Source organism: Rhinoraja longicauda, chromosome 5 (assembly GCF_053455715.1).
Source record: "Rhinoraja longicauda isolate Sanriku21f chromosome 5, sRhiLon1.1, whole genome shotgun sequence".
Classification (NCBI taxonomy): Eukaryota; Metazoa; Chordata; class Chondrichthyes; order Rajiformes; family Arhynchobatidae; genus Rhinoraja; species Rhinoraja longicauda.
Window position 1 is genome coordinate 68,906,217 of NC_135957.1, and position 16,441 is coordinate 68,922,657.

Here is a 16,441-nt window from a genome sequence, read left to right on the forward strand (position 1 = left end):
TGTCCCTCAATTCTGAAGCTATGTCCCCTTGTTGGAATCTTCCCCACTCTCAAAGGGAAAAGCCTACCCACGTCAACTCTGTCCGTCCCTCTCAAAATTTTAAAAACCTCTATCAAGTCCCCCCTCAGCCTTCTACGCTCCAAAGAATAAAGACCCAACCTGTTCAACCTCTCTCTGTAGCTTAAGTGCTGAAACCCAGGCAACATTCTAGTAAATCTCCTCTGTACCCTCTCCATTTTGTCGACATCTTTCCTATAATTTGGCGACCAGAACTGCACACCATACTCCAGATTCGGCCTCACCAATGCCCTGTACAATTTCAACATCACATCCCAACTTCTATACTCGATGCTCTGATTTATAAAGGCAAGCATACCAAATGCCTTCTTCACCACCCTATCCACATGAGATTCCACCTTCAGGGAACAATGCACAGTTATTCCCAGATCCCTCTGTTCCACTGCATTCCTCAATTCCCTACCATTTACCCTGTACGTCCTATTTTGATTTGTCCTACCAAAATGCAGCACCTCACACTTATCAGCATTAAACTCCATCTGCCATCTTTCAGCCCACCCTTCCAAAAGGCCCAAGTCTCTCTGTAGACTTTGAAACTCTACTTCATTACTAACTACACCACCTATCTTAGTATCATCTTCATATTTACTAATGCAATTTGCCACACCATCATCCAGATCATTAATGTAAATGACAAACAACAGTGGATCCAACACAGATCCCTGGGGCACTCCACTAGACACTGGCCTCCAACCTGACATACAATTGTCAACCATTACCCTCTGGTATCTCCCATTCAGCCATTGTTGAATCCATCTTGCAACCTCACTATTAATACCCAACGATTTAACCTTCTTAATCAACCTTCCATGTGGAACCTTGTCAAATGCCTTACTGAAGTCCATATAGACAACATCCACAGCCTTGCCCTTATCAATATCCCTGGTAACCTCTTCAAAAAATTCAAGAAGATTAGTCAAACATGACCTTCCAGGCACAAATCCATGTATACTATTTCAATTTTCCGAGTAGATTTTCACTGTAGATTTCTATTCAATGGCATTTCAAATATTCATTAGAATATTACCCTTCACTGCCCCTTTTAGTTAATGAGTTTAATTTAAACTGCCATCTACCCCAAAAAAATCTCAAATCCATTCAATCTCCTACCCCTTGCCTCCAAATGTATGCCCTCTTGTCATAGATGCCTCTGTCAAGAGGGAAATGGTTCTACTCTTCTTCTGGCTCTTTCAATTTTATGTACTTCACTTGGGTCACCCTCAACCTTCACCATTCCAAAGAAAACAAATTCATCATATTCAGTTTCTCTTCGTAACTGAAATGCTCCAATCCAGACAACATGCTTTGCACTCTTCAATGCACCTCATACCTGCTGTGTAGCAATCAGAATTGCGGACCATCCCCGGGTTGTGGCCTAATTAATGATTTGTGCAGTCGCACCATAATCTACCTTCTGTTGTATTTAATGTCCCGCCTAATGGCGGCAAATATCTGAGATGCCTCTTAAACATTTAACATTATTACATATGTTTAATTTTTTTGAAGATTTTGTTTCCTTGTAACATAACATAATAGAGGCTGAGATTTGTTCTGACTGGTGTTTGTTTATTAGGCAATAATGATGAGTATCTCTTTACAAGCAATGGTGGATGAGCTCATGGTAAAGAAATCAGGTGGCAATATAAAGAAGGTAAATTCAACATTTTTTGAATTGTTAGGCCAAAAACCTGTAAGCTTTTGATCTGTACTTTTGAAATATTTTGAGGCAAACAGTGATGAATGTGCATTTGATGGATCCCAGGAGGCATGTTTACCCATAATTCAGTTAAGATTAAGTTGGTTATTGCAAGAGGAAACAATTTGAATCAAGTTCTCCGAAGTAATACTTTATAAAATATATCCTGACTTTTGATTCATACAATGCATGCGCAGATAGTAAACCTGAAATTTATTGCCCTTTCATTTGTGCCCTTGGGAAAACGGTGAGGTGACATGCAACATTCTAGTATTTGTAAGAAATAGGCTTAATGTTTCAAATTTTTGCTTTGATAATGATTAAAAAAAGGTGATTTTTTTTCAGGATGTTGCGTAGCATAGAGGAGATCAGATTTCCATGCAGAATCCATGCAGTTGGAGCAATGAGGTCTTACAGCGTGCGGTCATGCATCTGCTGTTCCTTCCTACTCATTCAGCATGGAAAATTGTCTCTTTCAATTCAAAGTCCACATCAACTGTCCAACATCTGTTTGCACTAAACCCATTTTATTGTCCCCACACTTGCATCAGCTTCCTCCAGATTTTACACTGGAACAATTTACAATGGTCAATTAATCAACCAACTCGCACATTTTGGGGATGTGGGAGTAAACTAAAGTACCTGGACAAACCCTACAGTCATGGGGAGAGTATACAAATTGTATACATTCTAGGTCAGGATTGAACCTAGTTCATTGAAGCTGTGAGATAGCAGTTCTTCGAGATGCACCACTGGGCTGCACCATTAAAAGCCTTTGTTTACTAGAGAAGTGCTGGGGCAATGCATTCTGTAATTGGGTCTGATAGGGTTTAATGCCAGTACTTTATCCTAATTGATGTAGAACTTGATTTGAGCAAGTGCTGTGTTTTCCATCAGAATGAACAAGTTTTTGTGTATGTGAATCTTTATCTAACATTTTATCCCTGATCTGCAGATGCTGAAGAAGAGAATAAATGGTGCACTGCATCGATCAGACAGCCAGCAAGCTGTGAAGTCCCCTCCACTACTGGTTAGAATATTTACTTTGCAGTTTTATTTTCAAATTTGAATTGAATGAGTAGTCAATGAATTGGTTGTTGTATTCACTGGAAACTTTACAGCTGCCTACTCTTCTGGTATATACTACCACTATAAAGCATTAATGTGCACTGCAAAAAAGCTGATGTCAAAAATCAGACTCTTGCCTCATGTTGCATGTGGTGTTCCTTCCTGAATCTGATAAAAAATTGTAATTTTGAAGTTGATTTTTTTTCTCTCAATTCCTCTGCTTTTAAAAAAAAAAGCAAGTCTTTCTTACCTCAATGCCATCCCGAGCAAAAAGTACTGGTAAAATGCAATATATTTCTGAATAGTACTTGGTACATGGATAGGAAAGGTTTAGAGGGATATGGGCCAACATGGCAATTGGCACTCGCTTAGTTGGGGTATCTTGGTTGGCAAGGAGGCGTTAACCCAAGGACCTATTTCCGTGCTATGACTCTCTGAGTTTCAAAATTCTTTGCCAAAGGATCTCATCCATCCCCAAGAGGAGGGGTGGGGGTGTGTGTGTACAAAATAATTTATTTACATTTATCTGATCATTACACCATGAGGAGCACAGAAACAAATTGGACAAAATGGAGTACTCTATATATACTCCATATTGGTATTGGATTCTGTATCCATCTTAGCTAGAAAGAGTGCACATGACCAATCGTGTAACAAATCATTTGTTTGTGTTATCTGTGATCTGGTTTGAAATATTTAAATCGATGGAGGTTTTGGCCTTTCTTAGGAAAGGATTTGGGATTCAAAAACATGGAGGGTTTTAACTGTACAAGGTGCTGCAATATTTTTTGCAGTTTTGATCCCATTACCTAGGAAAAGATTGGAGGCCGTCCAAAGGAGATTCGCTATGCTAATTCTTGGGATGACAGGGTTGTACAAACAAACAAGGAGAGACAAATTGGGTCCGTATTCCTTGGAATGTAAAATAATGTGTGGAGATCTAATTCAAACATTAGGGGGCCTACCAGGGTACATGTTGAGATGTTTCCTCTAGTGAGGGAATGACAGACAAGGGGATCTGGTTACAAGATGAGTGTCAGCAACCGAGGTGCATGGAAATTTCTTCTTTGTAGGTAGTAAATCTTTGGAATTAGTTACTCAAAGGGTGGTAAATCATTACATTTTTAAAGTGGAAATAGTTAAATATTTGAAAGATTGAAGACTATGGGGATCAGGCACAAAAGAGCAGTTGAGGCTTGAGGAACTTGGTAGCCTACTCCTGCTATTTTCTTATAGAGTCATACAGTGTGGAAACAGGCCCTTCGGCCCACACTGACCAACACGTCCCATCTACACTAATTCCACTTGCCTGCATTTGGCCCATATTGCTCTAAACCTGTCTTATCCTTGTGCCTGTCTAAAACGTTTCTATCGTTTCTTAAACTTTGAGATAGTCCCTGCCTCAACTACCTCCCCCGGCAGCTCGCTCCATACACCCATCACCTTTTGTGTGAAAAAGGTACCACTCCGATTCCTATAAAATCGTTCCCCCTTCACCTTGGCAAGAGATTCTGTGCTTCTACCCAATCTTTTCCTCATGATTTTACACACTGTTGGGTTATAGTGGTAGGAATCTCTATAGTCAGGGGCATGGCAGCAAATGGTATTCCAGGATGTTGTGTTTCATCCCTGGTGCCAGGGTCCAGAACGTTAGGGTGAAGGGCAAGGCTGGCACGTTTTGGGAACTCTGCTTGACAAGAGATGTTGATGCGTTGTTCAGGATAATGGAGGAGGCATATTTCAGGTGACACCAAAATTGGTGGTATAGAGGACAGTGAGGAAGGATATCCAAGTTTACTGAAGGATTCAGCTTGGTTGGGAAGGTGGGCCCAGGAATGGTAAATTGAATTTAACTCTGACGAGTATGAGGCATTGCACTGTGGTATGTCAAACCAGGGCAGGACCTACACAGTAAAAGGTAGAGCCCTGGAGGTTGTTCCAAAACGGAGAACTGGGAGTACAGATGCACAGTTCCCAAAAAGTAGCGAGTCAGGTGGACAGAAGGTGGTGAAGGTGTTTGGCACACTTGCCTTCGTTGAAAGTGTATTGAATACAAAAGTTGAAACTATCATGATGCAACTGTACAAGTCATTGGTGACACCACACTTCGAGTAATGCCCAGCCATACGATGGATGTTATTCAGTTGGAAAGGATGCAGAAGAGACTCATCATAATGTTACCTGGGCTTGCAGGCTTGAGTTATAGGGAAAATTTGGATAGGCTGGGTCTTTTTTTTTTCCTGTGGAACTTAGGAGGCTGAGATGCAACCTTATTTAGGTGTACAAGAGGCAAGGATAAAGTGAACACCCATTCTTTTTCCCAGGCAGAGGATCCTAAAACTAGAGGGCATCGGCTTAGGTTTGAGAGGAGAGATTTAAGAGGGACCTCAGGGCAACTTTAGAAGAATAGTTCAATAATCCACATCTGGAATGAGCAGCCAACTGTACAAGTCATTGGTGGTAAACACAGATATAATTACGACTTAAACATTCGGACAGATATAGAGATTAGAAGGGTTTAAATGGCTATTGGTCAAATTCAGACAAATGGTAAGAGCCTAGTGTCCTAACATAATGTTAAACATTATCTGCATATCGACCTGACCTTGCAAGAATGTATTAAGGATCACTGATGTAGCAACTTTTTCAGAATCCTATCTGTTGGTAATCCCTTGGAACGTAATTGTGGCCTCCATATCACTACTATTTAAAAAAATGAGATGTGTTAAAATAGTGGAAGAACAATTTCAAATTGCTTTATATGTGTTTCTTAGGATTCACCTGATTCAAACAGAGATCCTATTGTCAAACTCTCGGTAAGCATAATTATTAATTCTGGTTTAAAATGTTTTAATTTTATCTATGTAGAAGTATTTGAGCACTTTCATTTCACCTCATCTGAACTGAACAAAGTTCTGTCAACATGTAGCGTAATGTAAAGGATGTTAAATCTGAAGAAGGGTCTCGACCTGAAACGTCACCCATCCCTCTCCAGAGATGCTGGCAGTCCTGCTGAGTTGCTCCGGCTTTTTGTGTCTATCTTAAGTAATCCCATGTTTGCTGTCTGGGAATGGAATGCTAGATACTATTAACCAGTGTTTTATTCCCAGATTTTGAAATGGATGTTGATACTGCTATCATTCACTATGATTACTCCATATGTAATATAAACTACGGGATTTCTATGCTTGTGCATAATTTGACATGCAATCCAATAGTTTCTGGCATTGATTTAACCCATCCACCCAGAGAGTTGTGAATTTGTGGAATTCTCTGCCACAGAATGCAGTGGAGACCAATTCACTGGATGAACTTGAGAGTTTGATCAAGCTTTCAGGGCTAGCGGAATCAAGGGGTATGGGGAGAAGGCAGGCACGGGTTACTGTTTGTGGATAATCAGCCATGATCACAATGAATGGCGGTGCTGGCTCAAAGGACTGAATGGCCTCCTGCACCTGTTTTTTTTTATGTTTGTATGCTGTGCAATGTTCTGCTCTTTATTGGATTCTGTTTTATCTTAGCTACTCTTGCTGAAATATGTAGCATGTATAAAGAAGCGAGGAGCGATGGATGGATGATGCCGGGTGGAGGAGGGGTGGTTGGAACTTGGAGGCTGGTCTGTGATGGAAGGAAGCAAAGAAATGTAGGGGAGGTGGAACTGGGGGAGGGAAGGTAAAGGTGGAAACAAACTGAATAATGAGCGGTGACAAAAGCTACAAATGCTGAAATCTGATTTAAAAGGAAGGTGTGAATGGAAGTCATCTCATGAGAGATAGGCAGATGGAACTAGGGAGATTAGTGAATCCAGTAGGTGGTGTTTGGCGACAAGGTGGGCTACTGGAATAACTATATGATGGAATTGAAGATGCTGGGATTGTTCTTTCATATAAAAAAGGCAATGGGCAATCTTCACAGAAGGATTCAACAATGATGGATTTGAAAGAGCAAGAGCAAGGGGCCACAGTTTAAGAATAAGGGGTAGGCCATTTGGAACGGAGATGAGGAGGAACTTTTTCAGTCAGAGAGTGGTGAAGGTGTGGAATTCTCTGCCTCAGAAGGCAGTGGAGGCCAGTTCGTTGGATGCTTTCAAGAGAGAGCTGGATAGAGCTCTTAAGGATAGCGGAGTGAGGGGGTATGGGGTGAAGGCAGAAACGGGGTACTGATTGAGAGTGATCAGCCATGATCGCATTGAATGGCGGTGCTGGCTCGAAGGGCTGAATGGCCTACTCCTGCACCTATTGTCCATTGTCTAAGAAGGAAGTGATTTGCTCTCGAGTCTGGTGAGCAAAGATCATCAATAAAAGTAATTTGGAAAAGTGTCAAGATTATAAATTACCAAGTTTCATAAACTGAATGGAAATTCCGTAGAAGCTTCCAAAAGGTAATTTGGGTGGAAAATAGAAGATTAATATGCAAGGTTTTGTGGGAAAAAGGCTGAGATGCACGATTAAATTGGACAGGCCTTGTCAATGGCCAGGAAAGGTAGATGGAATGAATAGCTAACTTATGAATTATGAGTTAAGATTTGTTGATTTTGTTTTGAGTTAGAATTTTGATTATTATTTAAAAAATGTGCATCTTGGATTTGAACCTGCTGCAGTGGAAATTTGGATTCCTTTTCAAATTGAGGATGCATTTCAATTCACATGTCTAGCTTAAAGATAAGAGAATGCCATGAAAATTCATTACACGCCCAATTATATATGTAGTTTACCATAACTTCTCTGTCATATGTCTGAAAAGAAATACTTTTAACATTATTAGTTTTTTAACTGATTCTTATCAATTAAAAATGGTATTTAATGCTTTTTTCCCCCCTTCCTCACCATCTCGACCTCTTGCAGAGTAAACTTTCTTCTGTGAGCATTCGAGGGATCAGCACTTCTAATTCCTCTGGTGACATCAGTGGTAATAACCTCCACGGTAACTATGCCTTTGAGGGAATCGGTGATGACGATTTGTGAAGTCAGTCAAGAGAACAAATCTACTTGGCTGGGGGTGAAACCAAAATCTTGCACTTGCATCTGATCAGTTTGCACTGAATCGAATCAGGAAGATTGAACCCTGACTGCTATTATGAAGATGCCGTCGTTGGTTGTAATGCAACCATGAATCAATGTTAGTCAAGATTTTTACAAACATGATTAACACCAAATTATCGTTTCCTATAATATTTTGCACAATGATTCAAATTTGTTTTGAAAATCTATAAGATCCTCGTTTACACAAATATCAGTTGAATTTAAGTATTTTTTAAACTATCTGAAATCAGTAGTAGCAGTGTGTTCAAAATGGAGCTAGCTTCTAATGTTAAATTTAAAGATGAATGACAAAATTAATTTGTTTACAGACAGGGGCAGAGTTTTGTAAAATATCCTATAACCAAACCATAGCATCCACCCAGTGTGGATACAAAGCATTTTTTAGATACCTGTACACCACGTTGATTATTTAGGTGTGAAAGCTCAAGTATGAAGTTGCAGAGAAAACCTCATTGGTCATTGTATGGCAAAATTACTACTCGTTCTCAATTGCCTTATTTCAGTGCAAGTTTGATATTGTTTTGCTATCTCTTTATTGTATTGCCTTTATCTAATGTTAATGGTTTATGGCTTGTATTATCACCTTTCCATCTATATAAATATATTAAGTGCTTCAGCAGAATACTATATCTATAAACCTATAATTTAGTGACCTGGGGCTATTGTTGCAAGTTAAATCAGATTAATTTCACCTAATTTTGATCCAGCACTCTGCTTTGATTGCAGAACATTGGAGGTTGTTTCTAAAAAGTTGCTCATTCATGGAGCAGACCAGCATTGAAACTAAATCATTCTCGGGTTATTTAAATCCTCCCAAGTGTTTTCTCTATTAACGTGTCCTAATCATGTTTGTACAATATACACAAGGTACAATGAAAACCAAACTAATTTGATCACAATTTTAGCAGAATTGTAACAGCTAAAAAGTACTGACCAAATATTCACCACAGCCTTGCCATAGGCAAAACTTGTAATGCTGTTGAAAGATTGCTTTGCAATTTTGCCAGTGAAAGTCCGAAAGAAGGTTTAATTAACTAGCCTAAATGTTAACATTTAGGATCATTTAGTATCAAACTAAACAATCTCGCAGATTGCTCTTGCCATACTTGCAGTGTCAAATTATCAGTTTGTGCTTTCTAGCCAATTATTGAAGATATGAAGTCAGCTGTTAACTTCAATAAATGAGAAGAATGCCATGTTCTCAATGTAACCATCCTCTTGAATATATTAACACACGATTACTGATGAGTCATGCAGCATTTGCACGCTAAGAATTAAAAGATCATTGCTTGGATGGTAGACAATTTGAGATTACAAGCATCCATGCAATTTAGTAAAAAGATTTAGGACTTTTTTTAACGTTTATCCCTAAAATGAGCATGTTTTCCCACCCATTGCAAAATGTTTTATTCATTGATTGCTTCCTATATAAATTTGGCCATCCTTAAAATTACACCCACCCAACAGTTTGCATTAAATAACTTGGAAAATGTTGAATTTCTCTGATTAAACAGTAGTTTAATGCTGTGTCTTTTCATACCAGCTTTCTGATAATGGCATTGTATTCTACTGATATCAATCATGGTTGATGTTACTGCTGTTAGGTTGTCTTTCCAGGTGACCCTTGCATCTGCAACTGCTTACATGGAATAATAGTTCTGAAATGGCTGATGCCTTCGATTTTATTTTTTGGCAATCTTATCAGAGCCATTTTAAATAGCCCAAAAGAAGAAAAATTGGCTATAATTGAATTCATACACCTGCGTTGCCCCAGATTTTAAGTCATTGATAAGCCAATGCAGTAATACTAAGACAGACTTTCAAAATAGTGACACTGAAAAACTGATTGCATACATGAGGATAAATACTGCAGAGGTAAAGGGACAGTTGAAAATGTGAATCTTAAAAGCAGGAAAAAAAAGCAAAAATACAGAGCAAATAATAGAATTCACAACCTTTTCACAGATTAAGGGATGATTATCATTTTGAAAAGGTCCTAAATGCTGCCTGGCCTGCTAAGTATTTCCAGCTTAATCTTTATTTCAGCCTCCAACTGATATTTTACAAATATAAACATGTTAGGATTAGAGTTGAATTAAAAATAGTTGGCAAGAATAAGCAGAATTACAGGAAGTAAACGATTAGATATATGTGGATGCATAAAAATCATAAATAATACTGAATTACAATATTCCAGCTGTGGGTGAAGCAAAAATCTTAACCCAGATTTGACAGTTTGAAGGTTATTATTTCTAGTTGCACCAGATATGTCTCATTAAAATGGTTGTCATAACTGGTCAGGACCAATTCCTAATATCCAAGATAATGCAGTTAATGCAATAGTTGTTATTTAGTAGCTGTTTTTCCTACTTTGTAAATTAAAAGAAAATAATGTTTTAAGAGATAATTATATCTGACCATCTATACAGCATCTCATTTTTCAGATGGTATGTGCAGAAACATACATTGGGAATTGCATCCTATTTCCAGTGAAATAGTTGCCTTCCTTCTAGTGACTGCTAAAATAACTTGAGAACATCTGAAGTAATTTATGGAAGAAGAAGAAAAAATTGTGTTATTATCTTTATGACATTTTTCTTATCCAGAAATTAATTCTGCTTTAGTATATGCCTTGTGGTCCGACTATGTATGCGGATAACTTCAGCTCACATGGACTAATATGGTACACTCTATCTCCTTGCTGAGGATTAAGTGTACATTAGAACTACTCGTATCTGAATTTCTGGTTAAGCAAGATGGGAAAGATAGAAACTTTTTTTAAAAAATCAATGGTGCAAAGTGTTTATTGGCTTTAGTTTTCTGGTATTCTGGGCAAAATTATTTGCTTTTGAAATATGCCTGCATGAGACGTCATCATAGTCTGCGGCTGATTATCTAAAAAAAAATACCCCAAAAAAACAAAAAAATACTAAACACCACGTGATACTGTAATATGTTCACTTTCTCAGCATTATGCTTTTTAATATTGTTTATAGAGAGCTTGAGTTTATTCCATCTTTTGAGTTAACTTTAGTTGGGTGAAATCATAGGAAGTCTCTGAAATATGTCAGGATATTTCTGTGGCAATAATATTGTACAACAGAGTAGTCTCCTACAGTAAATAAAATTGAAGACACAAGGAACTACAAATGCTAATTTACCAAAAAAGACGGTGCTGGAGATACTTAGTGGGTCAGACGGCATCTCTGGAGGAGATGGCTGGGTGACGTTTTGTTTCGGAACCCTTCAGACTAATTGTAGTAGCGGGGAGGAATGAGTTTCCATGTTTCTGCCTTTCATCAAGAGAACCTTGGAGATTCTTGTAAAAGAGAAGCAACTTTCATGAGGCCCTTCCACTGAAGTTGCAATAAGCAAGTAGAAAAATTCTGTTTCAAATTTCTGTCCCCGCCATTATCTCATAATACTTTAATCATCCACATTTGATATAGGCGATGGATGTACTTTCCAATAGTTATTAAAATTATTTCATTTAGATTTCCTTGGGTTGTATTCAATCTCCATTGCTGCAAATCAGGAGAGGAACAAGTTTTACCAAAAAATTGAGATCCCTTGTGGCTGTTTAAGTTGGTTCCCAAATGCAATAGATTCTTAAAATATTTTTGAACCTTAACAGTTATGGCCATGAAGCTACCTGCTTCCACTTTTGATAATAGCGCAATGTTTTAGTTATGTTAGTCATTCCTTTACAATTGTAAATATTACTGATTTAGTATTTGAAACATTCAGTAGTGGAAGTTCAATGCCTTGTATATCCTGCTATTCCTGTTTTTATTTCAATTAAAACATCTGCAAATCCTTAATGTAGGATTTATACATGGGAGTCAGGAATTTTAATGCTGTATTTAAAATTGTGATCCTTTGGGACTAAATTTTGAGTGATAAATGATAGCCTGATTGTATTAATTAACTTTGGAGATGCAAGAAAGCATTCCAATTTGGGTATGGAGAACCTGAAACATGTATAGAGAGTATAGTTGTGATTGTTATTGGTATGTATGGAGGGCTTAAGCAATCAAACTTGTGCTAAGCCCATAATTGTAGTCTTTGTATTTTTGCATACAATGTTGAAAGACATATAATTAGCCTTCTTAAAGGAGACCTTTTAATGAGGTGAATCTCCACTAGTTATTTAAACAAGATATTTACAATTATCTAACATGATTAAACATGCATTCATATACTTCTAATATTCCCTGCAGCAAAGTGCATGGTTATTCTGAGGTACTTAAGGAATGTCTTTTATTCTGTATATTGAAACATCTGTTTTCATTGCCATCTATAATATATAAACTAACTATTTTTGTACTATAGAACGTACAATTCTTTATTTTCAATTTCCATAAACGCAAAACAGTTTGGGCAAAAATGCATTATGTACAATGAAATATGTCTGCATTATAAACATGGATAATTATCATATTATAGCACCTTAAGTCAGTTTGTCTGAAAAAATTGATCTTAATATTTAGCTTTGTCTACATGTATCCTCTATCATTTGAATGTCTCCCTTTTAAATGTTGCAAGATTTTTTTTAAATGAATTATACAATGGTTGAACTTAAATACCAGCATGTACACCACTGCTTATTAAGATTGTTTTGATGTCAGTGTGAATCCACACTTGTTAGAAATTTACTGAAGACAAGGTGCATCTGAGGGTCCTGCATTTTTTCAAAAATTGACTTTTATTGTTTTTAAATCTTTGTTCATAAAGTAGTTGATAAATTATGTTACAATAAACATTTAATCTTGTCACTTTATAGAAATATGAGATCATGCATAACATCCAAATTATTTTCAGGAATGGAATAAATTTCTTGGAATTACATTGACAAATGTCACAATTTTGCAGCCTGCCCCTCCCCCTTGTAACTGAAGAGTCTTCATTACTGTGTTAAACTCTTTCACTACCAGACAAATCACCCTACTTAAGGGTTCAAAATCATACGTCACACTTTAAAAGTCCCCCCTCTCTCATCAGGGTCATCTTGTATTAACATTTTGGCATAAAAGATCCAAGATGTTTTGAAAGTCTTCCTTCAAAAACCTTTGGATACAAAGTGCAAGCTGAATGTTGCAGTTTTGAAGCACTTTACAAGTGACCTTTTTACAGTTTAAACTGACCATAATGCTTGAATTGTGAGGCACTTGTTCAAAATGCTTGCACAAGTTGGATGGCCAGTGCTGGGGTGCATAATGTTTAAATGAGTCGGTTGAGAATTATGCTGTGAATTTGCCAATCATATCATGAGCTTAGTCAAGATTCTGTCATTGTGTCGCTTTTGCCATTGAACATAAAATTCTGTTTCTAATATCATCCATTCTACTTTTTGATAAAAACAATGTGCAGTCTTAAACGAATATTCGAGTTGAAATCTGTTGGTTTCATCAAAGCAGATAGGAAAAAGTAAGAGACCATTTCCAAAGACTTTTACAATATTCACCCAGCTACAGCTGTAATCTTAGCTATGATAGAAGTTGTACCTGGGATCGAGATATCTTTTGAAGAATTCCGATTCTTCATTTGAATTAAAAACTGGTACACAATATTGATAATAGATCAACTAAAATATTATACATTTTATAACTGGAATCCTATCGATTAGTGTTTGAATTTTTCAGGATTAATGCATGGCCTATATATGAATTTCTCTTCACTTTTCACGATGTTAAGATTTGAAGTTTCCTATTTTTGACATTTGTTACTCACCAGGTTTAATACTCTGATCATGTTACACAAAATGTTATTGTTCTACCATGTTTAACCTTGCTGTCACACTGACCTTATGACTTAAAAGTTGCTTATTTTTTTCTCAGTACCCTGTAAATGCACCTTAATGCAACACTAATTGCCGAGTGTATTATAGCTTGTTTTCCTGTATGTATCTATACCAGCAGAAATCTGATAAGCAGATTTAATTTTTATATTAAAAAGCTTGAATTGTATAATATGCAAATAAAACTATTTTCATAATGTGATTTTATTTGACTATTTGCTTTTCATCAGTATAATAGGCCACTCATTGTAAAGAACTAAAACACGATTCAAATTAACCATTTCCCTTGCATCGTACAATGGTGAACAATGAAAGATATTTTTTGGATATAGCTTTTTTCCCCCCAGGAAACCTGTTGTAAATGCAGGGGAATTGTAGCACGCTCACACGGGAGCCAAACATGCGATATGGACAAGGGAGCTACCATGTAATGGCAGTTTCTATACCTTCTCAAAGTCCAACTTCGATAGCCATTACTGCTCGGGGATGGAATGGAGGTACAGCTTCTGCACGCATCGCACTCTGAGACAACAAAAATGAATCTTCCAAATGCTGTTTCGTGATTCTTTGGTCTTTATTAAAGTAGCACAAATCAAAAGAGTAATTCATAACTTTTCATTCTTATCAACTGTTTTTTCTTCAAACAATACAGTAAAAATCGTGTAGTCGTTACTGTGTGGTCCTTGGGAGTGTAGCTGGCGCGGGTGTGGCAGTCGTGAGTGGCCGACGGGAGTGTGACTGGCGCGAGCGTGGTAAAAAACTATTCTCTCCATCCTCTGAGACTAAACTGACCCACAATCTCTGTGGCTACGCTAGCCTCCTTCCATGTAGACACTCCCCATTACGTATCAAATCACACCCACAAGCATGCAAAAAAGACAGAAACTAGAAATATTAAACATAGCCATAATACAATGACAGTAACTAAATTAAGCGTAAATGGCTCCTACATACCAGTTTAGGTGAACCAGGCTACCAGTGAAGAGCTCCCAGTACATTTGAATTTGGCTTTCATACAAAGACATATTTTGAATGTTGTGTGTTCCTTGATAAAAGCAAAATGTGCAAAAGTTTGGTACTTGGAATGCAAATCTATTTTGGCTGATATTCTTCCCTATTTATGGTCTACCTGAAATTAATTTTCAAATTATAAATAGCAATTTGGGATCATATTTTCAACATCTGAACAACTTAATTGTGCCGTTAGGTTGATGCAGTTTGCTTAGGTACAGAATTTATAGCTGGGTATACCATGTCATGTAAACCTACAAGATTATTATGTTTATACTTTGGTTTGAATATAGTACTTCAGTAAAATGAGAATACAGAAGTAATTGTATTTCTTGCATTCAGGATCATTTTTGGTTTCTTGGTCTTCAGAGTACGATCCCAGATTGATTGCGGCAATTTTTTGAGGGCTGAAAGTTGCAATATAGGAAAAACTGCTTTAGATTGAATCAAGTGTTGCCTTGGTTCTACCAGTAGCATTCTTGCCTCTTAACTCGGGTGGCCATTGGTGCAAGCCTCGCATTTAGATTTGAGCATTTGGATTTGACAAGTAGGCTGACATTCCAGTGTACTACTGAAAAAATATTGTATTTTGAGGTAGATGCTTAAAAGAGATTTTGGCTTTGGGGTAGTTTGCATGCTATTAGTTGGAAGTTCAGAGGAGTAATCCTTTGCACAAGCAAGAAAAATACTTGTTTTCACTATTGTTCAAGAAACGGGCAGTGGCAATTGCTTACCACATCTCCAATCTGACAGTAACCACATTCAAGATGTGCTTCATTGACTAGTGTGCTTTTTGCCTGTCCTGAAATAGATTTGAACTTTATTCACAAATAGAAATGCTAATTGGCATATTATGTATTAACATTCGAACTACATACTCTATCCTACCTGGATAAATACCTGTGGCATGGGCTCCTAATGCATTTTTCCACGAATAGCAGCTCTACTCAATAACCAAAAGTCTAGTCTCTTTTTGCTCTGGTTTATTTCACTCATGTTTAAACTGTAATGTATTTATGTTTTATGCTTTATTCTTAATTGTTTACTGTATGTTCGTGTTGTTACTTGCGAGCGGAGCACCAAGGCACATTCCTTGTATGTGTTCATACTTGGCCAATAAACTTATTCATTCATTCATTTAATTTCCCAATGTATCTGCCTGGAGTTTGCAGTTATAAAGTCTCACATACCCCAATATAAAATCTGGGATAAATTCAGATCCAATACACTTTGTCTTTAGAATATGCAAAATGTCAACTGCATACTTTCAGTATGTACTTACAGATTAATTTAATTTTTCTCCCTAATATTAGAACAGTTAATTTCATTGACCCCTCCCAAAATGTTAATTTTGAATTAAAAAAGGGTGGGTTTTGATAATGTTCACATTATATGGAGCTTGGACCAACAAATACAACCATTTTTCTGTGCGAGATATGACTCCAGCCAATGGAATATTTCCCCCTTGATGTGCATTGAACTCAGTTCCACCAAGGCATCTGGATTCTACACTCGGTCGAACACTGCTTTAATGTAAAGAATAGTCAGTCTCATGTCGAGTTCAATTCTGGTCCACATAAAACCAGGAACCAAGTGGTTAAGGCAAAACTCAAACCTGACAGCAGTGGACGAGCAATTTGCGGATAAGATCCATTTGATCGCATTTGCTGATTTTCATTGTGCTGATGATGGAGATTGAGATGATTTTTGGAGACACAGTGGTGCAATGGTAGAAGAGCTGCTAGTGCC

General features: G+C 37.3%; 1 protein-coding gene across 1 annotated transcript in view; it reads left to right on the plus strand.

The window, feature by feature from the left end:
• snx17 (sorting nexin 17) overlaps positions 1-14,178 on the plus strand; it is a 44,483-nt gene extending 30,305 nt beyond the window's left edge. The window contains exons 12-15 of the mRNA XM_078399721.1: positions 1,652-1,729; positions 2,730-2,804; positions 5,617-5,658; positions 7,687-14,178. Coding sequence (XP_078255847.1) covers positions 1,652-1,729; positions 2,730-2,804; positions 5,617-5,658; positions 7,687-7,806 — 315 coding nt within the window. The 3' untranslated portion in view covers positions 7,807-14,178. The remainder of the gene's footprint in view (positions 1-1,651; positions 1,730-2,729; positions 2,805-5,616; positions 5,659-7,686) is intronic.
• Positions 14,179-16,441: the final 2,263 nt, after the last annotated feature.